Source organism: Alosa alosa, chromosome 10 (assembly GCF_017589495.1).
Source record: "Alosa alosa isolate M-15738 ecotype Scorff River chromosome 10, AALO_Geno_1.1, whole genome shotgun sequence".
NCBI classification, from domain to species: domain Eukaryota; kingdom Metazoa; phylum Chordata; class Actinopteri; order Clupeiformes; family Clupeidae; genus Alosa; species Alosa alosa.
This window is the reverse complement of record NC_063198.1, coordinates 34,912,292-34,938,120: the sequence shown is the minus strand read 5'-3', so window position 1 is coordinate 34,938,120 and position 25,829 is coordinate 34,912,292. Positions and strand designations below refer to the sequence as shown.

The window sequence follows — 25,829 nt, the reverse complement described above, 5'->3', positions numbered from 1 at the left end:
TCTATAGAGCTGTATATGTGGAGTCTATAGAGCTGTATATGTGCACTAAAGAGCTGTATATGTGCACTAAAGAGCTGTGTGGAGTCTATAGAGCTGTATATGTGCACTAAAGAGCTGTATATGTGCACTAAAGAGCTGTATATGTGGAGTCTATAGAGCTGTATATGTGGAGTCTATAGAGCTGTATATGTGCACTAAAGAGCTGTGTGGAGTCTATAGAGCTGTATATGTGCACTAAAGAGCTGTGTGGAGTCTATAGAGCTGTATATGTGCACTAAAGAGCTGTATATGTGCACTAAAGAGCTGTGTGGAGTCTATAGAGCTGTATATGTGCACTAAAGAGCTGTGTGGAGTCTATAGAGCTGTATATGTGGAGTCTATAGAGCTGTATATGTGCACTATAGAGCTGTACATGTGGAGTCTATAGAGCTGTATATGTGCACTAAAGAGCTGTATATGTGGAGTCTATAGAGCTGTATATGTGCACTAAAGAGCTGTATATGTGGAGTCTATAGAGCTGTATACGTGGAGTCTATAGAGCTGTATATGTGCACTAAAGAGCTGTATATGTGCACTAAAGAGCTGTGTGGAGTCTATAGAGCTGTATATGTGCACTAAAGAGCTGTATATGTGCACTAAAGAGCTGTGTGGAGTCTATAGAGCTGTATATGTGCACTAAAAGAGCTGTGTGGGAGTCTATAGAGCTGTATATGTGGAGTCTATAGAGCTGTATATGTGCACTATAGAGCTGTACATGTGGAGTCTATAGAGCTGTATATGTGCACTAAAGAGCTGTATATGTGGAGTCTATAGAGCTGTATATGTGCACTAAAGAGGTGTATATGTGGAGTCTAAAGAGCTGTATATGTGGAGTCTATAGAGCTGTATATGTGGAGTCTATAGAGCTGTATATGTGGAGTCTATAGAACTGTATATGTGCACTAAAGAGCTGTATATGTGGAGTCTAAAGAGCTGTATATGTGGAGTCTATAGAGCTGTATATGTGCACTAAAGAGCTGTATATGTGGAGTCTAAAGAGCTGTATATGTGGAGTCTATAGAGCTGTATATGTGCACTAAAGAGCTGTATATGTGCACTATAGAGCTGTATATGTGGAGTCTATAGAGCTGTATATGTGCACTAAAGAGCTGTATATGTGCACTAAAGAGCTGGATATGTGGAGTCTATAGAGCTGTAAAGTACTTTGTAAAGTACTTTGCTCAACACCACAGGAACAGTTAAAAAAAAGTCTTAACTCACAACGCCAGAGGTTCACGGAACGAGAAGGGGGAGGAAGGATGGTGGACTTGCATGTTAGTAAAGGCAGGCGCAGGGGGAAGCATGTTAGTAAAGGCAGGCGCAGGGGGAAGCATGTTAGTAAAGGCAGGCGCAGGGGGGAAAAACTGCTCAGTGTTCTGGGTAGCCTAACGTTCACTAATGTTGTATGATAAAGCCACATCTAGTGAAGGTAACGGTAACGTTAACACTCTTTCAAGTAGGCCTATGGCTAATGAAATCTCTGATAACAGATCAATCCACAGCAATGAAATGTGCTTTGTGTGTTAATAATAGGTAGATGTTTGGTAGCCTATTTGTAGGCTACTGCTAGGTCCATATGATTTCCAGTGAATACAAACGACTTTCAAGCACTGCTCAAGTAGCCTAGCTAAATTAAATGTGTGTAATCGGTCGCGTATGTAACTCTTCTCGACCTATACTTTGTTAAATTTAACATCCCCACAATTTAAATGAGAAACCCATGTTAACAATTCACCTATACGACGGACCTACACCTAGGGAGAGGAGGGTGTAATTTAAAGGAATTATCCGGAGTAAAATGCACTTTAGATCGATTTACGGATGATTGGGGGTACATACGTTGAGTTGACATCAAAATCATGTCATTCGGATGTGTTTTGAGAAAGTTCGATTCTCGTAGCCTAGAAGTGAGCGGGGCATATCAATTTCGCTGCTACAAAACGCTATTTTTATACCTCTTCTACAGTTCCAAACAACATTACACTTACGTGGTAGTGAGTAGAGGGTCCCTAAAGCCAAACCGAAGTATCCCGAGCTCTTTATGTGGTCGGATAGAGAGTCCAGAATGAATTTCATCAAGCCAGTACCTTTCCGGAAATTTTGCCATCTTTGCTGCCATCTTTGCTGCCATCTTCAGGGGAAAGTCCGTAGGAGTCGATTGCTGAGTGTGTTGTAACACGCTCTGGAAATTCTAATTTAAATTAGCTTTTTTAAAAAAAAACATAGTCCAGTCCATACAACTTCATTTAAATTTCGAAAGAAATACTGGACTATGAAAAAAAACCCAGCATCTTTGACATTTGAACTATGTCACTATTAAAACTGCTTTATGGCCCGGTAATAAACATGTGACATTACTAGGCTATGAATCGTATGAATTTTTTTTTTTGGGGGCGGGTGTTACAAACTTATTCAAAATCATCCCCCCCTCTGGTTTTTACACAAATCGCACCCTGTGGGTAACGTAATCTGCAGCCTCAGTCTATAGCATGTTTCTGGGTAACGTAGTCTGCAGCCTCAGTCTATAGCGTGTTTCTGGGTAACGTAGTCTGCAGCCTCAGTCTATAGCATGTTTCTGGGTAACGTAGTCTGCAGCCTCAGTCTATAGCATGTTTCTGGGTAACGTAGTCTGCTGTCTCAAGCTACACCATGTTTCTGGGTAATGTAGTCTGTTTGGAGTCTGCCGTGTTAAAATATTATTGTTATTTGTTTGGCCTTTTCTTGCTTAGATTTTATAAAAGTTATTAAGAAATTCCAATGACCTACTGTAACCAGAAAACAAGTCTGAGGTTATTTGCGAGGTGTCTGACAGCCAGTTAGGCTAATGTTAGCAATCAAACCTCACACAACTGTCCACAAAGTACTGCTTGCATGCTGATTTCAAAACGTAACTGACAAATAGTAACCATACAATCACCGTCAATGTAATCAAAAATATGTCTGTTTATTTGCATAGCTCCTGTTAGCAACTACAACACACCCACACACAACAACACACACACACACACAACAACACACACTGTTTATTTGCATAGCTCCTGTTAGCATGTTGCTACTACCCACAGTCGACTCCTGAGCATAGTGGCTAAGTGTAACAGAGGTTAAACAAACATAACTCGTATATAAGTTGTGCAACACCAGAAAACAGTTCTATGTGAAAAATGCACAATACAAGTATATAAAAGATATGATGTATTGTATGCACGACTCCACATACCTCAGGACAGTAGCAAAAGAGGCAGAGGAGGGGGCTGCATGAACACTTAAGGGGTCTTCAGCGTGGGAACCAACCCCTGCCACACCCAAGCCACACCCCCCTACAACCTACTGTACCTCAGAGGCGTGGGAAACTACAATAGAACTTGTAGAAACGATGGGGGAATTCAGGGAAGCATAATTAACCCTGCTACACAAACACAAAGGGGGAGTTGACCAATCACAGCCCGGCTCTATTACACACTGCAGAGCTACGCCATCGATTCTATGCAGAAACACAACACACACATTACAGTCACCCTGACTCCACACACACACACACACACACAAAGGTCTCTGCAGAGCTACGCCATCGATTCTATGCAGAAACATAAATTAAGCTTAAGTTAAGTCAGTGACTGTGAGTTAGTGTCCATATTAGTGTAAATGAGTGAGGGAGTGAGACACACACACACACACATTACACTCACACAGGCTTCACACACCAGTCTTGTAGTCAAGTCACTATGCCTCGAGTCCGAGTCCAGGTTCGAGTCTTCAGTGTTCAAGTCTGAGTCAAGTCCAAGTCATTAAAAAAAAAAATTCTGAGTCGAGTACACAACTCATCTGAGTCAAGTCTAAGTCGAGTCACTATTAAATGCAAAACAAACAACCTTCGAAGCATTCATATCTCCAGGCATTTGGCACCGTTAAAGTTAACATCCGTTATTGTAGGAACATGACATGATGTGTGATGTATGACATGAAGCAGTAACATTCCATTGCACTAATATTAATACTGAATAATTTATTGATATATATGAATATTATTGAGAATAATTTAGATATTAAAATCATATACCAAATAATATTCTAATGACATATTATACCCTAATGAGTCCTCGTCTCAATTTCCGAGTCTGCATGGTCCGAATGTACGAGTCCGAGTCCAAGTCATTCAGTGCTCAAGTCCAAGTCAAGTCACGAGTCTCTAAATTTAGCTCATGACTGGACATGAGTACAACACTGTCACACACACACACACACACACACACACACACACACACACACACACACACACTACTCACTTCACACACACACACACACACACACACACACACACACACACACACATAGTTTCATAGTCATAGTTAATATGTAATAATAAGCAAAGCTATTGCACTGTGTAATCCCTGCATTGTTCACTTTTGCACTACCACTTTTGCACTACCACCATTGCACACACTCTACCATAGCACCTTATCATGGTCACACACACTTTACCATAGCACCTTATCATGGTCAATGCATCCCATGGTCAGTCCATACCAGACCTTCACAAATGTTCAACTCTTTACATTTTTAAAAATCTGTGAGTGATTTTTATGTTTGTGGGATATATGTGCATATGTGTGTTTGTTGTGTTATGGTTGTATAAGATACTTGATGCCTAAAATGTTCCTCGAGATGAATAAAGTACTGATCTATCTACACACACTCAACCCAGACTGTACACAGCCTACTGTACATTACATTCAGACCATGCACACACACACACACACCTCTACATTCACTCAGACTGCACACAAACCCACACACACATGATTGTACACACACACACACATACATTCACTCAGACTGCACACAAACCCACACACACACTACTACCATGATTGTACACACACACACACAACCGCTCACCTACACTGCACACACACACAACCACTCACCTACACTGCACACACACACACACACAAACACAATGCTCTGCCAGGCCTGTTTTGACTGAGGGAGATGGGTAAACTATAGATAGATAGATAGATAGATAGATAGATAGATAGATAGAGATACTTTATTCATCCAGAGGGGAATGTTAGAACTGGACTGATGGTGTTGGTTGATTATCAAGTGTATTTTCATGATTATTCATTACAGATACAGCTACAGAACAGAACTTACTGTTAACCAGGATCGCTGGTGCAACACACATTAGTGATGTTGCATCAGAATCAGTTGAATCAGTTAACACTCATGTAATCTGTGCTCATAACATAACCAATATGGCTCCAGTCCAGTGTAATAGCCTTTGACTCCATGGAGATGAAACGCCACAGCGCAGTCTTTGAAAATGAGTTGTGCACACAGTTGAGGGAGTCTATGGACCTGCGTGGTGGCTGTTTAACTTCAGTCTGTGCGCGGATCCGTTTGAAGAGGGCGCCGTTCCCCCGCTGGAGCGCGCAGCGCGGCCGGTGACGCGCAGGCCTGTCATGTGACCAGACGAGCTCCTTCCCAGGGTTCAGCGGAGCTCGTTACCCCACCCATCTCGAGCTATCTGTTTAATGTCCAATTCACTGAGAAAAGCGGAGAAAATACGCGAAATACACCGCAGAAAAGCACCTATCCGCCTCTCTTCAGACACGAGCTCGACCCGCACGTGAGGAATCTGCTGTCATCGGCGGATGAGCCGCTCTGATCGGGCAGTTCTTCATGAATCTTCATGCACATGTAGATCCTCCGCCGAGTTCGACAGGAATACAAAGCTAGGCTGACAGCGACCTACCTGCCATCTAAATATCGAAGGATTTTTACTCGTCGACCTTAACCGAGGGAGACAAACAAACTAAGGAAACGAGCATAAGGATCGTAATTGGCGTCCAACGGGCGGCCAGGTGTGCGGAAGACGGCAGATGACAGTCGGGGCGAGAAAGACGAAGGAGATCCAGATTCAGGGCCTTCTGTGAGCTGGAACCCCCAAAAGCAGCGGCTCACATCAGAAGAGGAGGGAAAGAACATTTTGCCAGAAAGGACCGAAAATAACCTGTGATCGCGCCTCAAACGGATTTAGGAGCTTCTCCACTACCCGGGAGCAGCGTTATGATTCTTGTGCCGTCATTTTAGTGGAAATATTTATTATTTTAATTTCCAGCTCAATCAGTCCCTTTCGGTTGTTTTGGTGCAGGAGGACGGATTGGGTTTTAGAGACCCCGAAACACAAATAGGAGCCTCTGGTTATCAACAGAGTGTACAGCCAGACGCACTTATATTTCGGAAATCTAGTATGAATTTTCTAAAGGAAAACCTTTAGATCGTGTTTGCATTTGCGTTCTTCATGAAGGCGTCGTGGGAAACCCAGAAGACGAGCCCTTATGCGCGCTAACGGGGACACCGCTTGGGCTTTAGACGGATTTTGATGACATAGTTTCGGCTTTGAGAGCATAACGAGGCGAAGGCCCAGGGGCTGTCACCAGCTTCGCGACCCTCCAGGTTCAACTCTGCTCGCGTAGACACACTGCAAGCTAACGGCTCCAGATTCACTCTGCTCGCGCAGATCAACACCACAAGCTAACGGCTAGGTTCTGGGAAAGGGGGCTGGGCTTCACTTTCAGTGCATGTCCATGGGACGATATCAATGTCACCATTCTTAAACACACGGCTTTCCTCCAGGGCCTGTCTCGGGATTTAGGGTTCTTCCGCGCTCTCCTCGCCGAATCCCTCTCCCCTTAGCTCGTCGGGGGCGCCGGTAAGATGGGCTGCCTGGGGAACAGCAAAACCGAGGACCAGCGGAACGAGGAGAAGGCCCAGCGCGAGGCCAACAAGAAGATCGAGAAGCAGCTGCAGAAAGACAAGCAGATCTACAGGGCCACTCACCGGCTGCTCCTGCTCGGTAGGTGGCACGTGCACACACGGGGCTAGGCCTATTGAGAGGTTTGGTTTAGGTGTGTGTGTGAGGGGAAAGGTGTCCCTCTGGTTGTCCATCTAGAGGAAGTATCATGTGGGACCGTGTGCTAACATGCCCAGTCTGTCGGACAGGAAGCAAGACTGAGCTGCCCATTACTACTGTGTGTGTGTGTGTTTGTGTGTTTGCTTGCTTGTTTTTGTGTGATTGTGGTGCCTGTGTTTGTAATTTGTGGGAGGGTTATGGAATGGTAGGGTAAAACCTATAAGCTAGTCTCACTATAGGTGTGTGTGTGTGTTTTTAGTGTGTGAGTTGTAATGTGTGTGGGTTGTGTGTGGGTATGTTGTAGTGTGTGTGTTGTTATGTGTGTGGGTGATGTTGTAGTGTGTGTGTGTGTGTGTGTGTGTTGTTGTAGTGGCTGTGTGTGTGTGTTGTAGTGTGCGTGTGTGTGCTGTAGTGTGTGTGTGTGTGTAGTGTGTGTGTGTTGTAGTGTGTGTGTGTGTGTTGTAGTGTGTGTGTTGTGTGTGTGTGTGTGTGTGTGTGTGTTGTAGTGTGTGCGTGTGTGTGTTGTAGTGGCTGTGTGTGTGTGTTGTAGTGTGCGTGTGTGTGTGTGTGTGTGTTTGTAGTGTCGCGTGTGTGTGTGTTGTAGTGGCTGTGTGTGTGTTGTAGTGTGCGTGTGTGTGTGTGTGTGTTGTAGTGGCTGTGTGTGTGTGTTGTAGTGTCGTGTGTGTGTGTGTGTGTGTGTTGTAGTGTGTGCGTGTGTGTGTTTGTAGTGGCTGTGTGTGTGTTGTAGTGTGCGTGTGTGTGTGTGTGTGTTGTAGTGTGTGCGTGTGTGTGTTGTAGTGGCTGTGTGTGTGTTGTAGTGTGTGTGTGTGTGTGTGTAGTGTGTGTGTGTGTGTGTGTGTGTATGTGTGTGTGTGTGTGCTGTGAGTGTGTGTTGTTGTGTGTGTGTGTGTGTGCTGTATGTGTGTGTGTGTGCTGTAGTGTGTGTGTGTGCTAGTGTGTGTGTGTGTGTGTGGGTAGTGTGTGTGTGTGTGCTGTAGTGTGTGTGTGTGTGTGTGTGTGTGCTAGTGTGTGTGTGTGTGTGCTGTAGTGTGTGTGTGTGTGTGCTGTAGTGTGTGTGTGTGTGTTGTAGTGTGTGTGTGTGCTGTAGTGTGTGTGTGCTGTAGTGTGTGTGTGCTGTAGTGTGTGTGTGTGCTGTAGTGTGTGTGTGTGTGTGTGTGTGCTGTGTGTGTGTGTGTGTGTGTGTGTGTTGTAGTGTGTGTGCTGTAGTGTGTGTGTGTGTGTGGACTGAGTTCAGCAGCACACATTAGCTGCTCAGTGGCCCTTCCTGCCCCACTGGGTGTTCCAGCTACCCCAGGGGCAAAGAGCTTTGGATGTAGGGGCACCCGGAGGGCCGACAGTCTTGGCCCTGATGCCGCCGGGATGTGGCTGTGTTGCGGGCCGGACTGTGTCCATAGGCTGTGTTGCGGGCCGGACTCGGCTGCGTTGTGGGCTGACTTAATATTCTTAAAATCTCCCCATTTGTGCTGCGTTGGTCACAAGGGGAGATTTGAAGAATATTTATTCTCCAGCCACAGCTCTGGCGTTAGCGTTAGCGACCTCTCCAGCCACAGCTCTGCCGTTAGCGTTAGCGACCTCTCCGGCGTTATAAGTATATATACTCTTTTGATCCCGTGAGGGAAATTTGGTCTCTGCATTTATCCCAATCCGTGAATTAGTGAAACACACTCAGCACACAGTAAACACACAGTGAGGTGTGAAGCACACACTAATCGGCACAGTGAGCTGCCTGCTACAGCGGCCGCCGGGAGCAGTGAGGGGTTAGGTGCCTTGCTCAAGGGCACTTCAGCCGTGCCTACTGGTCGGGGTTCAAACCGGCAACCCTCCGGTTACAGGTCCGAAGTGCTAACCAGTAGGCCACGGCTGCCCCACGTGTTAGCGACCTTTCCAGCCACAGCTCTGGCGTAGAAGCTGAGAAGAGAGAACCCCCCCCCCCCACCTCTTGCTGCGCCATACACACTTACACACACACACACACTTACACAGAAGCTGAGAAGAGAGAGAGATCTCTATAGGTATCTCTAGAGAGATACCTATATGAGACATGACTCCAACCACTTCTGTCTCCAGTCTCCACAGTGGTGTGTGTGTGTGTGTGTGTCTATCTGCAATAAGTGTGGTGTGTGTTTGTGTCTATCTGCAATAAGTGTGGTGTGTGTGTTTGTAACTGTCTACAATAAGTGGTGTGTGTGTGTGTTTGTGTTTGTAACTCTCTGCAGTAAGTGTATGTGTTTGTGTTTGTAACTGTCTGCAATGAGTGTGGTGTGTGTGTGAGACTCTCTGTGTGTGTATAGTAAGCGAGATCTGAATATATGTCTCACATATGACTGTGTGTGAGTGTGTATGTGTGACTGTGTCAAGTGTGTGTTACAAGTGATTAACTGTGGTGAAGCATTGTGGTGAAGCAATTTAATGTGTGTGTGTGTGTGTTAGTATAGTCTGTAGCTCATAGTGATTCGGTGTATGTGAGCGAGAGTATAGCATGTATATTTTAATGTGTGTGCGTGTGTGTGTGTGCGTGTGTGTGTGTTAGTATAGTCTGTAGCTCATAGTTAGTGATGACCCGATACTTATACTAGCATCTAGTTGTTGTTGTGCGTCGCTGGTGTGTTAGTGTAGCATGAGTGTAGCCTAGTTGTTGTTGTGCGTCGCTGGTGTGTTAGCGTAGCTCTGTACTTCGTGCTAGTTGGGGTTAACATTATTGTGTGGCGGCCGGTTTTGATCGCTAGGTGGTCGCTCCTTCTAAACTCTTAAAGGGGCCACACCACTTACAAAGGTTTCTACAGTAGGGTCACGTGGGATTATGTTTTGTTGCCCCATCAGATTTTACTGAGAGAGACAGTGCAAAATAGTCTAGTTAATAATTTGTTTAATTAATATATGGACACAGTGCCAGTGTGGCGGTTTGTTGTTTTAGACAGAATTGTTAGTTTATTTTGTTTGTTTGAAATAGCCTGCTATTATATATATTATTTGATACCCATTATTATTTATTGCGTATAATATACTATGTAGCATGTATCTCCTAGTCAGAGGAGGGTTCTATAAGACTATAGGTGAAGCAGTGCTTCACCAAAAAAAAGTAAAAAACAAAACACAAAAAAAATCTTACAATAATCCCAATTTTACTCCTTTGAAACAGAAATACAGTCACTGACACAAGCTGTTTTCCTGAAATCAGTTCTGTGAGTGACAACAGCGCCATCGCACCCGCGGTGGAACAGAGAATTCCAGTGAATCAGACTGCTTCACCAACTTTTCGTTTTGCTTCACTACCATAGATATCTTTCCCCATTGACTTCAATGTAAATCGAGTGAAACCCCTAACCTGACTCTAGCCAGATGAATTTCGTTCCGCTTAGCTCCGCCTAGATTCACTCACATCCATCTGGGACCTCTTCCGTTTAGAGTGATTTCAGCATGAGATTGTATGGTCAGTGTTTCCCACAGAATTGGATTCGGGGGGGGGAGCGGTGGTCCTAAGATCGTCTTGGTAGTGGATAGGTCTAATTGAGTGCCTGTCATTTTAAGACGTTTGAGGGAACCCTTGCAATTGTAACACAGTTGAAAGGCTGCTGATGTGTGCAATTTATAACGCTTTCTACATAGTTAAAATAAAGGTTCAATGATTTCTCCTTGGGACAAGCACTTTTGAATTTTTTTGAAACACTTTCCATTTACATCGGGATTTTGTAAACATTCAGTGTCGAGTCATTAAAATGAGCCCTTCAATGAAATTGACAAGCAGCTGTAAGTAGGCAAGGCATGCTAAATTCGACATCCAAACAGTATTCTAATGTTAGCTTTGAGATACTTCTTGATTGCATAACTTAACTTAATTTAGTCTCTTCAATGTAGCCTACTATGTTGTGATAAGTCCTTAGCAGAGTTAACTTCAATGCAGCAGTTTTGAACAAATTTTGCGCAGCATGGTCAATGCATGCTGCCGGATTTAATAGCAATTTAGCCAGACGTCTTCTATGCAATGCTTCTATGTGGCAACAACAATCCTTCAACAATTGCAATGAAAGGATTTGACCTTATATTTAAATTAAATTAAATTAAACAGAATATTAATCTGTGGCGGCCGATTTTTATTTCGTGGCGCCCCGCCACAGATTAGTTAATGTATGGGAAACACTGATGGTAGAGCCAATCAGGACGCAGGGCGGGAGTTTCATAGAAGTGACATAGCGTAGGAGCGACTGTGAGACTGTTATCAGCGTCACGGGTTGGCTTCGATGTGAGTGGTTGAAGTAGCATGTCAATAGATGACGGACAAGTGGCTTATCCAATCATATGCAAGCATTTTTTGATTAGGCCCAGCCTTCTGAAGCAACACTTCAATGGATTGATCCCAGATGGATGAGTGGAGCTAGGCAGAACGAAATTCATCTGGCGAGAGTCAGGTTATGAAACCCCAGGCGGCTCGTGGATTTTTTTCCGTTTCAATTGATTCTTATGGCAGATAAGTCCCACCCGTGAAGCAGTGACCGATTGGGCAGAATTTCACACTTCCTACCGTTGAATATGATTGACGCTAACACTCTGGCCAATCACTGTCTCCATTAGCTTGCCATCACTTTTCAGTTGCCTTCAGTGACCTCAATAGAGTTTCATTATAAATTGTAATTCATTCGCGATAGTTTGTTTTTACATTCATTTTGTAAGGTACATCAGATTTTCTTCTGTGTGGGGAGAACGCTTTTATTTAGATTATTGTGTGTAGCTCTGTGTTTTCTAACATCAGCTAGGGTCTCCCACCAGTCAGCTAACGCATGACTCGCTAAGTCCTAGCAAGATGGATTTGACGAAAGTTTCCAGGCGATGAACATCAAGACGACCAAACTTAGAGGCTTTACAGTTTTTGAAATGAGGACCTATGAGTGAATGCAGAGGGGAGACCAAGTGACTTCCTGTGAAATTAACACAGATCGTGGGTGCAACGGTAAGGATAAACTTGTTCCATGTAGACTATGCATTAGAAAGTGCAGCTTCTCAACGTAGCTGTCCTGTAAGTTCACTGATGTGTTATAACATTAGCCTATGTTATGGATGTATGGATGTGTTATAACGTCTTGGCTTCCCATTTTAAATCCTGAACTTTGTCAAAGACAATTTGTCCCCTTAGAATTATAAGGTTCTATCTGACATTTTTGTCAAAATTGAGTTATTGACATATTCTTATTCTGTGACACCTTAAGAAGATGAGGTGAAGATGAGGTGAGGATGAGAAGGTGAGGATGAGAAGATGAGGTGAGGTGTTTCTTAGATAGACGTAGATAGAACCCTATAATTCTAAGGGGACGAATTCAGAACAATCTGCTTGAAGGTAAATTTCAACTACCATTTAAAAACGAAATAGACACTGATTGATTTTAAAAAAAAAAAAAACTAGGATTCTTCAATGTATCAGGAGGCAAATGCCAAGTGGATTTTTACTTTTGTAGAGATGGAAGGCAGTGACCGAAACAAACTGGTTGGTCAATGCCAGAGCAGCAGTCATGGTATAATTTCTTAATGTATCCCAGAGGCAAGAATGTGTCTCTTACTAGGCTACTGAATTTGACATTGCTAATGGGGCATAATTAGTAGCTTAGAATATTGGAAGGTTGTTGTTTCAAGATGTTGTGGACATCAACAACTTGGCATTAATACACTGCAAAAACTTACCTAGTCACTAATTAGTGCTAAAGTGGAGATGCTCTTTTTTGGGGGCAGGACGATAGCCTAGTCTCTGCAAGCAATATGTCTTAACAAAAATATGCAAACTTACAATAATAATAATAATAATAATAATAATAATACATAAACCTTGTTTACTGTCTTGTCCAGTCTTAGGCCTACTACACCCCTATTGTGGGTGTACTTTGAGATGGTGGTAAACGGGTCTTGATTTCTCAACAAATTACTCTGAGCTCTCTGACTGATCACACAACATAGCTTTTGCTTATGCCACTGCAGACAGTTCAATGTCATCATGTGTCTCATACATTCAACCTCAACAACTTTGGCAGGTGTGTTAGGCATAATGTTCGTTTCCGTGTGTGTGTGTGTGTGTGTGTGTGGGGGGGGGGGGCATAATTTCAACTGCTTCTGCTAGACTAAAAAAAAAATACCACCAGCCTCCACTGCTCCTAGTGTTTGTGTGTGTGTGTGAGTGACTGTAGCCTGTAGTCCACAATGATATTGTGTGTGTGAATGAATGAGAGAGAGAGAGAGAGAAATTGTAGCATGTAACTCCTAGTCAGTGTGTGTGTGTGTGGGAGAGAGAGAGAAAGTGTGAGTGTTTGTGTGTGTGTGTGAGAGAGAGCGCGAGAGAGAGAGAGAGAGAGAGAGAGGGTTTTGCCTTTAGCTCTTAGTGATTGTGTGTGTGTGTGTGTGTTTGTGTGTGAGTGAGTGAGAGAGAGAGAGAGTTCTGGCCTTTCAGCTCTCAGTGATTGTGTGTGTGTGAAAGAGTGTGTAGCCTCTAGTTCATAGTGTGTGTATGAGTTAAAGAGAGTGTTTAGCCTGTAGTTCATAGTGATTGTGTGTGTGTGTGTGTGTGTGTGTGTGAGAGTGTGTAGCCTGTAATGTATAGTGAGTGTGTGTGAGTGTGTGTTATCTGTGTGTGAGTGTGTAGCTTCACCTGTAGGTCCAACTTCGGGTCAGCCACAGGTGTGCAGGTAAGCTCAGCCCGTTTAGCCTGAGCATGATTGGAGTCTGGCCTACTTCCTGTGGAGAATCCAGTCTACTTCCGGTAGAGAGTCTAGTTTACTTCTTGTGGGTTGGCTAGTCTACTTCCTGTGGGGAGTGATATACTGTCATTATGACAGAATAATTAATGATCTAAGACTGTAGCAATGTTTCATTAGCAGTGTTCTAGTAGCAGTGTTCCAGTAGCAGTGTTTCAGTAGCAGTGTTTCATTAGCAGTGTTTCTGTGTTTCAGTAGCAGTGTTTTTGTGTTTCTGTGTTCCAGTGTTTCATTAGCAATGTTTCATTAGCAGTGTTTCTGTAGCAGTGTTTCAGTAGCAGTGATTCAGTAGCAGTGTTTCATTAGCAGTGTTTTATTAGCAGTGTTTCTGTGTTTCAGTAGCAGTGTTCCTCTAGCAGTGTTTCATTAGCAGTGTTTTAGCTGTGTTTCAGTAGCAGTGTTTTTGTGTTCCAGTGTTCCTCTAGCAAGGTTTCATTAGCAGTGTTCCTCTAGCAGTGTTCCTCTAGCAGTGTTTCATTAGCAGTGTTTCTGTAGCAGTGTTTCATTAGCAGTGTTTTTGTGTTTCTGTGTTCCAGTGTTCCTCTAGCAGTGTTTCATTAGCAGTGTTTCTGTGCTGCTTCTTTCTACTTTGTCAACACCGTTTTCCCTGAGGCGGCAAAAAAACACTGAATTGAGCTGCGGCCCAACATGCTTGATGTGATTGTTCTGGAGTGGCCCACTCACATTACTGAAGGCTGATGTTAATGAGCTGGACTGATGGACGTGTGTGTGTGTGTGTGTGTGTGTGTTACAGGTGCTGGGGAGTCTGGAAAAAGCACCATTGTCAAGCAGATGCGCATTCTACACGTCAATGGCTTCAATGCAGAGTAAGTATCGGCAACTGAACTCTGTGTGTGTGTGTGATTGTGTGTGCATGCATGTGTTTTCACGGTTATATTTTGGGAGAGTGAGCGTGTGTGTGTGTGTGTGTGTGTTGTTTCAGTGTCCAGAGCAGGCGTGTGTGCGTGTTTGTGTGTACACGTGTGTCTTGTTTCAGTGCCCAAAGCAGGTGTGTGTGTGTGTTTTTTGTTTCAGTGTCCAGAGCAGGTGTGTGTGTGTGTGTGTGTGTGTGTGTGGGTCTGTGCTTGTTGCTTTCTGTCTTTAAGGAGAGATCTGATCTGATGAGGAGCACTTTTCCATTGTAATGAAATCAGAGTGTGTGGTGTGTGTTTGAGAGAGAGAGAGGGCGAGTTTCTGTGGTCTGCAGTATGGCCAGTGTAGAGCCATAGGAGACTCTGGTGCTGTTGGTCAGGTCTGATGGTTTCTGGTGTTAACTCTGGTGCTGTTGGTCAGGTCTGATGGTTTCTGGTGTTCACTCTGGTGCTGTTGGTCAGGTCTGATGGGTTCTGGTGTTCACACTCTGGTGCTGTTGGTCAGGTCTGATGGTTTCTGGTGTTCACTCTGGTGCTGTTGGTCAGGTCTGATGGTTTCTGGTGTTCACTCTGGTGCTGTTGGTCAGGTCTGATGGGTTCTGGTGTAGAGGATTAGAGTGTTGTCTTGCCCATTAATCAGCCTGTTTCTGGTTGTTTATTAAAATGCACCCGCTACCACCCGTTAGCTAGCTCATCTTATTTAGCTGATGGATCTACCCACCCGCTAGCTAGCTCATCTTATTTAGCTGATGGATCTACCCACCCGCTAGCTCTGATGAACCAGTGGTTGTGTTTAGATACAAATCCATCCACTTCTAGGGGAATCCCCTTACACACACACACACACACACACATACAGAGTGCATATGGCTGCTCTGTCCTCACACATCTCTGCTGTTTGCTCTGACAGACGCTTCCCATGCACTTTACATGGGCTTACGTCACTTGTTGCCGAAGTGTATTGTTGTTGCGTTGCATTGCTTTGCTCCTGTCGACTGCTTCAAAAAGTAAAAAAAAAGCAGCTGTGTAAAAGTGTGTTAGAAGTGTGCTGTGTCTGTGGGTGTAGAAGTGCTGTGTCTGTGGGTGTAGAAGTGCTGTGTCTGTGGGTGTAGAAGTGCTGTGTCTGTGGGTGTAGAAGTGCTGTGTCTGGGTGTAGAAGTTAGAAGTGTGTTGTGTCTGTGGGTGTAGCAGTTAGAAGTGTGCTGTGTCTGTGGGTGTAGAAGTTAGACGTGTGCTGTGTCTGTGGGTGTAGAAGTTAGACGTGTGCTGTGTCTGTGGGTGTAGAAGTTAGACGTGTGTTGTGTCTGTGGGTGTTGTGTCTGTGGGTGTAGAAGTTAGACGTGTGCTGTGTCTGTGGGTGTAGAAGTTAGACGTGTGTTGTGTCTGTGGGTGTAGAAGTTAGACGTGTGCTGTGTCTGTGGGTGTAGAAGTTAGACGTGTGCTGTGTCTGTGGGTGTAGAAGTTAGACGTGTGCTGTGTCTGTGGGTGTAGAAGTTAGACGTGTGTTGTGTCTGTGGGTGTTGTGTCTGTGGGTGTAGAAGTTAGACGTGTGTTGTGTCTGTGGGTGTAGAAGTTAGACGTGTGCTGTGTCTGTGGGTGTAGAAGTTAGACGTGTGTTGTGTCTGTGGGTGTTGTGTCTGTGGGGTGGTAGTTAGACGGTGCTGTGTCTGTGGTGTAGAAGTTAGACGGTGCTGTGTCTGTGGGTGTTGTGTCTGGGTGTAGAAGTTAGACGGTGCTGTGTCTGTGGGGTGGTAGTTAGACGTGTGCTGTGTCTGTGGGTGTAGAAGTTAGACGTGTGTTGTGTCTGTGGGTGTTGTGTCTGTGGGTGTAGAAGTTAGACGTGTGTTGTGTCTGTGGGTGTTGTGTCTGTGGGTGTAGAAGTTAGACGTGTGCTGTGTCTGTGGGTGTAGAAGTTAGACGTGTGTTGTGTCTGTGGGTGTAGAAGTTAGACGTGTGCTGTGTCTGTGGGTGTAGAAGTTAGACGTGTGTTGTGTCTGTGGGTGTAGAAGTTAGACGTGTGCTGTGTCTGTGGGTGTAGCAGTTAGAAGTGCTGTGTCTGGGTGTAGAAGTTAGACGTGTGCTGTGTCTGTGGGTGTAGAAGTTAGACGTGTGTTGTGTCTGTGGGTGTAGAAGTTAGACGTGTGCTGTGTCTGTGGGTGTAGAAGTTAGACGTGTGTTGTGTGTGAGTGTCGAGGTTTCTGGTTTAGAAGCACCAGAGAAAAGGGAGGAAGAGAAGAGCATGAGAGGAGAGAGAGAGAGAGAGAGGAGAGAGAGGGAGGAAAGAGAAGAGAGGAGAGAGAAGAGAGAGAGGGAGGAAAGAGAGGAGAGAGAGAGGGAGGAGGAAGAGGAGGAGAGAGGAGAGAGAGGAAGAGGAGAGAGAGGGAGGAAAGAGAGGAGAGAGAGGAGGAGAGAGAGAGAGGAGCGAGAGGAGAGGGAGGAGAGACAGGGAGGAGAGAGAGGAGGGAGGAGAGAGAGGAGAGAGGAGGAGAGAGGGAGGAGAGAGGAGAGAGGAGGAGAGGAGAGAGGGAGGAAAGAGAGGAGAGAGATGGAGGAGAGAGAGGAGAGAGAGGGAGGAAAGAGAGGAGAGAGAGAGGGAGGAAAGAGAGGAGAGAGAGAGAGAGGAGAGGAGAGAGGGAGAGAGAGAGAGGAAGAGGAGAGAGAGGAGAGAGGAGAGAGAGGGAGGAGAGAGAGGAAAGAGGGAGGAGAGAGTGAAAAGAGAGGATTTGAGAGAATGAGAAGGAGAGTGGCAGAAAAGAGAAAGAAACAGGAGAACAGAAGAGTGTGATGGAGGGAAGCAGAAGGATAACAGAAGAGTGTGATGGAGGGAAGCAGAAGGAGAACAGAAGAGTGTGATGGAGGGAAGCAGAAGGAGGAGGGCAAGAGAGAGGGGGATGAAGAGGGAAAAAGGGAGGAGAGAGAGAAAGAAAGATAGATAAAGAGGGAGGGAAGAGGAGGGAAACAGGGAGGAGAGAAGAACAGGCTAAAGGGATGAAAAGATGGGAGGAGGGAGCTGTTGCCAGGAGACCGAGTTGATGAGAGATGATTAGTGGGGTGATGGTGTGTGTATGTGTGTTGGCTGATCATATCGTTTCTCTTGCTTCACAGAGAGAAGAAACAGAAGATCCAGGACATAAAGAATAACATTAAGGAGGCTATAGAGGTAAGTGTGTGTGTGTGTGTGTGAGAGAGAGGCAGAACCTGTAGTAGCATGAGCCATACACCCCAAACTCACCCCACACTCAACATTTATCATTCTTTAAGAATCCACCTCCTCCACACTCTACCCCACCCCTGCTGTTGAAACTACAGCACTGTGCTAATCATTCTACTGCCCCCACTCCTGCATTTGAACCTACTGCGCTATGGTAACGACTCTGACATGGCATGTTACCACTCCGCTCTCTCTTCCAGACCATAGTAACCATAGTAACAGCCATGAACACTCTGCTCTCTCTTCCAGACCATAGTACCATAGTAACCATAGTAACACTCCGCTCTCTCTTCCAGACCATAGTAACCATAGTAACACTCCAGTGTTTCCCACAGAATTGGATTCAATTTGTATAGTAGCTGACCTGAATAACGGGAGATTAAGATCGCCTTGGTAGTGTATAGTTCACTGGAGTGCCTGTCACTTTAAGATTTTAAGACGAGTAACACAGTTAAAAGGCTGCTGATGTGGATGCAATTCATAACGCTTTTCACATAGTTAAAATAAAGGGTTCAGATTTCTCCTTTGGGGACAAGCACTTTTGAATTTTGGAAAACACTTTTTCCATTTACATCGGGATTTTGTAAACATTCAGTGTCAAGAGTCAATAAAAATGAGCCCCCCAACTTAAATTGACAAGCAGTTGTAAAATAGGCAAGGCATGCTAAATTCGACATCCAAACAGTTTTTCTAACGCAGCTTTGAGATACTGCTTGATTGCATAACTTAACTTAGTTTAGTCTCTTCAATGTAGCCTACTATGTTGTGATAAGTCCTTAGTAGAGTTAACTCATACCTGTCAACACTCCCCGTTTTCCGGGTTTCTCCCGTATTCCGCTGTCATCTCCCCAGCCCCTCCCGTTTTGTTATTTCTCCCTCGAAAACTCCCGTAATTTGCATGGCCATCAAACTTCATTTTAAAATCATTGATCCATTCAGGTTGCCAGATTGTGTATGAAATACACTCTACACACACTACGATCACTTAGTTTCAATTTCAACCGCTTTGTCATAGGCTAAAACCTGGCAACCCAAACCCAAATAAGGGAAGCGGGTGCCGACTCGCAGCCTGAGTCTCGTCAGAGGAAAGCGGGCTAGTTGAATGGCCTACTCAGAACTAGCTGTTGTGAAATTGTTGGGAATTTAATTGATTAACACATCACATAAACTGTTATTGAGTGTTGTTGATACACTGAACTTGTGCACTCGGAACCAAATCTGACAGTTTTGGAAGTAGGCTGCAGGCAGGCAGCTAGTGGATACATAACTGGCATGCGTCAGGTAATGGTAAGGTAAAAGCAAAAGCAACGACCGAAATGCAGTTGAAACACGTGTATGAAACGTATTAAATATGCAAACACACCCCCCCGAAAAAAAATCTCCCGTTTTTGGAAGTTTTTAACTTTTGGAAGTTAAACGTTGACAGGTATGAGTTAACTTCAATGCAGCAGTTTTGAACAAATTTGCGCAGCATGGTCATGATGCTAAGCAGATTTAATAGCAATTTAGCCAGACGTCTTCTATGCAATGCTTCTATGTGGCAACAACAATCCTTCAACAATTGTGAATATTGCAGAGGAGGGGCAGCGGGCTACGAGAGAGAGCGGGGCGGGGCAAGGAAAGGCTGCGTGCGTAAAAAGCGCAGCTCAATGGCAATGCAAGGACTTGACCTTATATTTAATTTAAATTAAATTAAACACAGAATACTAATCCCTCTGCTCTCTCTTCCAGACCATAGTAACCATAATAACACTCTGCTCTCTCTTCCAGAACATAGTAACCATAGTAACACTCTGCTGTCTCTTCCAGACCATAGTAACCATAGTAACAGCCATGAACACTCTGCTCTCTCTTCCAGACCATATTAACCATAGTAACACTCTGCTCTCTCTTCCAGACCATAGTAACCATAGTAACACTCTGCTCTCTCTTCCAGACCATAGTAACAGCCATGAACTCTCTGGCTCCTCCAGTTCAACTGGCCAGTCCGCAGAACCAGTTCCGGATCGACTACGTCCGCAACTTGGCCAATCAGAAGGACTTTGAGTTTTCGTCTGTGAGTATCTGTTGGGTTAGGGTTATGAGGGCTGTGAGTATCTGTTGGGTTATGAGGGCTATGAGGGCTGTGAGTATCTGTTGGGTTATGAGGGCTATGAGGGTTATGAGGGCTGTGAGTATCTGTTGGGTTATGAGGGCTATGAGGGTTATGAGGGCTGTGAGTATCTGTTGGGTTATGAGGGCTATGAGGGCTGTGAGTATCTGGGTTAGGGTTATGAGGGCTATGAGGGCTGTGAGTATCTGTTGGGTTATGAGGGCTATGAGGGTTATGAGGGCTGTGAGTATCTGTTGGGTTATGAGGGCTGTGAGTATCTGTTGGGTTATGAGGGCTATGAGTATCTGTTGGGCTATGAGGGCTGTGAGTATCTGTTGGGTTATGAGGGCTATGAGGGCTGTGAGTATCTGTTGGGCTATGAGGGCTATGAGGGCTGTGAGTATCTGTTGGGCTATGAGGGCTGTGAGTATCTGTTGGGCTATGAGGGCTGTGAGTATCTGTTGGGTTATGAGGGCTGTGAGTATCTGTTGGGTTATGAGGGCTATGAGGGTTATGAGGGCTGTGAGTATCTGTTGGGTTATGAGGGCTGTGAGTATCTGTTGGGTTATGAGGGCTGTGAGTATCTGTTGGGTTATGAGGGCTATGAGGGCTGTGAGTATCTGTTGGGCTATGAGGGCTGTGAGTATCTGTTGGGTTATGAGGGCTATGAGGGCTGTGAGTATCTGTTGGGCTATGAGGGCTATGAGGGCTGTGAGTATCTGTTGGGCTATGAGGGCTGTGAGTATCTGTTGGGTTATGAGGGCTATGAGGGCTGTGAGTATCTGTTGGGTTATGAGGGTTATGAGGGCTGTGAGTATCTGTTGGGTTATGAGGGCTATGAGGGTTATGAGGGCTGTGAGTATCTGTTGGGTTATGAGGGCTGTGAGTATCTGTTGGGTTATGAGGGTTATGAGGGCTGTGAGTATCTGTTGGGTTATGAGGGCTGTGAGTATCTGTTGGGTTATGAGGGCTGTGAGTATCTGTTGGGCTATGAGGGCTGTGAGTATCTGTTTGGGCTAAGTGAGGGCTGTGAGCATCTGTTGGGTTATGAGGGTTGGGCGAGGGCTGTGAGTATCTGTTGGGTTATGAGGGCTGTGAGTATCTGTTGGGTTATGAGGGCTATGAGGGCTGTGAGTATCTGTTGGGTTATGAGGGCTGTGAGTATCTGTTGGGTTATGGGGGCTGTGAGTATCTGTTGGGTTATGGGGGCTGTGAGTATCTGTTGGGTTATGAGGGGCTGTGAGTATCTGTTGGGTTATGAGGGCTATGAGGGCTGTGAGTATCTGTTGGGTTATGAGGGCTGTGAGTATCTGTTGGGTTATGAGGGCTGTGAGTATCTGTTGGGTTATGAGGGCTATGAGGGCAGTGAGTATCTGTTGGGTTATGAGGGCTGTGAGTATCTGTTGGGTTATGAGGGCTATGAGGGCTGTGAGTATCTGTTGGGTTATGAGGGCTGTGAGTATCTGTTGGGTTAGGGTTATGAGGGCTGTGAGTATCTGTTGGGTTATGAGGGCTGTGAGTATCTGTTGGGTTATGAGGGCTATGAGGGCTGTGAGTATCTGTTGGGTTATGAGGGCTGTGAGTATCTGTTGGGTTATGAGGGCTGTGAGTATCTGTTGGGTTATGAGGGTTATGAGGGCTGTGAGTATCTGTTGGGTTATGAGGGCTGTGAGTATCTGTTGGGTTATGAGGGCTGTGAGTATCTGTTGGGTTATGAGGGTTATGAGGGCTGTGAGTATCTGTTGGGTTATGAGGGCTGTGAGTATCTGTTGGGTTATGAGGGCTGTGAGTATCTGTTGGGTTATGAGGGTTATGAGGACTGTGAGTATCTGTTGGGTTATGAGGGCTGTGAGTATCTGTTGGGTTATAAGGGCTATGAGGGCTGTGAGTATCTGTTGGGTTATGAGGGCTGTGAGTATCTGTTGGGTTATAAGGGCTATGAGGGCTGTGAGTATCTGTTGGGTTATGAGGGCTGTGAGTATCTGTTGGGTTATTAGGGCTATGAGGGCTGTGAGTATCTGTTGGGTTATGAGGGCTGTGAGTATCTGTTCGGTTATGAGGGCTGTGAGTGTCTGTGCTGCTGCCCTGCTGGGATCACCCTCCTGTTTTGAAGCGTTTGGGAATGCATGTGTAATCAAAATTATTCCTACTCCCCAAAATGTGGGTTGTCTGTAGTGTATCTATTCCTGCATCTGTGGTCATGCTCACTCATACAGTTTGGTTCCGAGGGGGCCAGGGAACCTTGGGTCTCATCGTTGGCTATCTTATAGCGATTTTCGACCAATAGGAAACGCATTTTTGAAACCAGAATGCTTTGAACCTTGGTGCTATTTAGCGAACCAGCCCGCATTTCCACCAGAACGGAACCAAGGGTGCGTCATCGACAATGGGTGTTGCGTCATCGACAATGGGTGTTGCGTGCATGAACACAAGTTTGGAGGGTGATATGACAGTTTCTCGTAAACTGTGTAAAATGTTACTTAACGTCTGCAGTGTAGTGCTAGTTCACTAGTTTTGTTGTCATGGCAACAGTTGAGACAGAGGGAAAACTTATGCGTTTAGCCTTCTCCTTTCTGAATGGTAGAATGACATGCCCACTGCCACTTCGGTTCGCAGGAAAAAAGCCCACTGTCAATCCAAATGTAATGGGCAAGTTGAAATTGAATGGGCAACCAGTTCCTATGTCTACTTGGCCAGTGCGAATGCAAATGGAAAAAACGGTTTTGGGAGAGAGTAGTTAGTAGAACTGTTTAGAAGTGGACTGTTCCTATAACTACGTTCCTGTAACTACTTGGTGGGAAAGTGGCTCCTGTCTGCTCCTCCCAGATGTGTGATGGGGTCTCCCAGACTGCTGGCCTAGTCGCTGCTGATGGGGAGGCAGCAGCACCTTTGTGTGCTCGCCAGGGATGTAGTGGAGGCTAAACACAAGTAAACGCACTTATCCGCCTCTTACTAGCGTTTATCCACCTCTCAAAAGAGTTTATTCACAAATTGCAACTTTTAACATTCAAAAATCACACTGTATTTTCCACATTCACAATATGTACACTCATCAACACTCCAGAAACCATTTGATACCGCTGTTTTTGTTAAAAACATTGGACAATAACCTCCACCATGTTCTGAATGCCTTTTTAAAAAAATCTGATACCGCATGGCGCAGTCCACCTCACCGAGATCACAGAATTGATAATTTACCCACCTCTTATTTTACCACTACATCCCTGGTACTTGCCTACACCGAGCACTGACAGGAGCTCAATCAGACAGTATTAATCTATAATCGCCTACACCGAGCACTGACAGGAGCTCAATCAGACAGTATTAATCTATAATCGCCTACACCGAGAACTGACCGGAGCTCAATCAGACAGTATTAATCTATAATCGCCTACACCGAGCACTGACAGGAGCTCAATCAGACAGTATTAATCTATAATCGCCTACACTGATAGGAGCTCAATCAGACAGTATTAATCTATACTCGCCTACACTGACAGGAGCTCAATCAGACAGTATTAATCTATAATCGCCTACACCGAGCACTGACAGGAGCTCAATCAGACAGTATTAATCTATAATCGCCTACACCGAGCACTGACCGGAGCTCAATCAGACAGTATTAATCTATAATCGCCTACACCGAGCACTGACAGGAGCTCAATCAGACAGTATTAATCTATAATCGCCTACACTGATAGGAGCTCAATCAGACAGTATTAATCTATACTCGCCTACACTGACAGGAGCTCAATCAGACAGTATTAATCTATAATCGCCTACACTGATAGGAGCTCAATCAGACAGTATTAATCTATACTCGCCTACACTGATAGGAGCTCAATCAGACAGTATTAATCTATAATCGCCTACACTGATAGGAGCTCAATCAGACAGTATTAATCTATACTTGCCTACACCAAGCACTGATATGAGCTCAATCAGACAGTATTAATCTATACTCGCCTACACCGAGCACTGATATGAGCTCAATCAGACAGTATTAATCTATACTCGCCCACACCGAGCACTGATATGAGCTCAATCAGACAGTATTAATCTATACTTGCTAGGGGTGTCACGATTCTCCAAATCCTCGATTCGATGTCATTTTCGATTTTAAAGTCACAATTCGATTCGATTTTCGATATTTTTTTTAATATTACTATTAATGCATTACTTATATGTTATTTACTCTTTGGCCTTTTCCTTAACTGTTTCGGGGGGCTTTTATTTTGAAACCGCTTTTTATTTTGAAACCGTTCCAACCGTGAGGTTGTAATGTAAACAGAACTAACATTAGGCTAGTGGTTAGTGGTAAGGTTAGTGTTCATGAAATATGTACTTATCAATGTGCATTTTAAGCCTTAATGTAACTTTGGACTGTAACTAGATCACCTCTTCACTTGCTAAGTTGAGTAGGCGAAGTTAGTTTTAATTGACGTGAATGAATGAATACTTCCACACCGGTGATTTCAAAGTAGCAAGAGGGGCTTTGATTTCGGTAGGTTGATGTGTATATTTTAACTGGCTGCAGCCTAAAATTAGAGGAGTTTTGACGCTGCAGTTCAGCGTGTGTGTTTGTGCGTCTTGGCATACATGCTGGACGTGACATTGGGGTTGTGGTTGCATCGTCGATTCTACTTTTAAGTTTGAAGTTCGAGATTGAGATGTAATTTCGATCAATTTCGATATAAAATTGAAATTGTGACACCCTTAATACTTGCCTACACCGAGCACTGACAGGAGCTCAATCAGACAGTATTAATCTATACTTGCCTACACTGATGGGAGCTCAGTCAGACAGTATTAATCTATACATGCCTACACTGATGGGAGCTCAATCAGACAGTATGAATTTATACTCGCCTACACTGATGGGAGCTCAATCAGACAGTATTAATCTATACTCGCCTACACTGATGGGAGCTCAATCAGACAGTATTAATCTATACTCGCCTACACTGATGAGAGCTCAATCAGACAGTATTAATCTATACTCGCCTACACTGATGGGAGCTCAATCAGACAGTATTAATCTATAATCGCCTACACCGAGCACTGATATGAGCTCAATCAGACAGTATTAATCTATACTCGCCTACACTGATGGGAGCTCGATCAGACAGTATTAATCTATAATCGCCTACACCGAGCACTGATAGGAGCTCAATCAGACAGTATTAATCTATACTTGCCTACACTGATGGGAGCTCAATCAGACAGTATTAATCTATACTCGCCTACAACGAGCACTGATAGGATCTTAAAGGGGTGGTTCAGGATTTTGGCATTGACAGAGCCCACAGTGTATCGTTAACGGGGTTGGGCTGCAGAATAGCACTTTTCCAACTAGTGAAGTGGAGCCTGCTCAGGTGTGTGTGTGTGTGTGTGTGTGTGCGCGCTGGGTAATTACCAGGTGCCCCCACCTGTGGGAGCAGTGTGTCACCTGAGAGAATGTGTGAGTGTGTGTGTGTGTGAGCCATTAGCTGTGATTAGTTTTTAATTACTCTAAACGAGAGTCTCCGTGGATTACACCTCCAGGCCCTCATGGGGCACCCTTGGTACCTCCGCGTCCGACATACGCACACAAATCCCACCTCACCTCCCCTCAGAGTCCGACACCTGTCCCTTCGCCCAAACACACAAATCCCACCTCACCTGCGCCTTTCCGACGCCTTTCCCTCAGTCCCATGTAGGAGACAGGCATGGAAACTCCTCACCTTTCGGCGAAATTCGCCGTTTTGAATCCAAAATAGGGGACTTACGTGGTTCGCGCAGATCCGATGACAAAATATTGTGTGTGGGGTGTGTGTGTGTGTGTGTGTGGGGGGGGCGGGTATGGGGTTACAACTGAGTTTACAAATCACGCGCAGACGTGAACGCATCTTGATGTGTTGTAAGACAAGAGCCCAATTAAAAACTTGTCTGATCCAGCAATTATGTG

At 44.9% G+C, this 25,829-nt stretch overlaps 1 protein-coding gene across 3 annotated transcripts in view; it reads left to right on the top strand.

Moving 5' to 3' along the window:
- The first annotated feature begins 5,479 nt into the window (after positions 1 to 5,479).
- gnas (GNAS complex locus) overlaps positions 5,480 to 25,829 on the top strand; it is a 68,154-nt gene continuing 47,804 nt past the window's right edge. For all 3 annotated transcript variants that reach the window (XM_048254828.1, XM_048254827.1, XM_048254826.1), the window contains exons 1-4: positions 5,480 to 6,898; positions 14,462 to 14,534; positions 17,685 to 17,739; positions 19,727 to 19,846. In XM_048254828.1, coding sequence (XP_048110785.1) covers positions 6,760 to 6,898; positions 14,462 to 14,534; positions 17,685 to 17,739; positions 19,727 to 19,846 — 387 coding nt within the window. In that variant the 5' untranslated portion in view covers positions 5,480 to 6,759. The remainder of the gene's footprint in view (positions 6,899 to 14,461; positions 14,535 to 17,684; positions 17,740 to 19,726; positions 19,847 to 25,829) is intronic.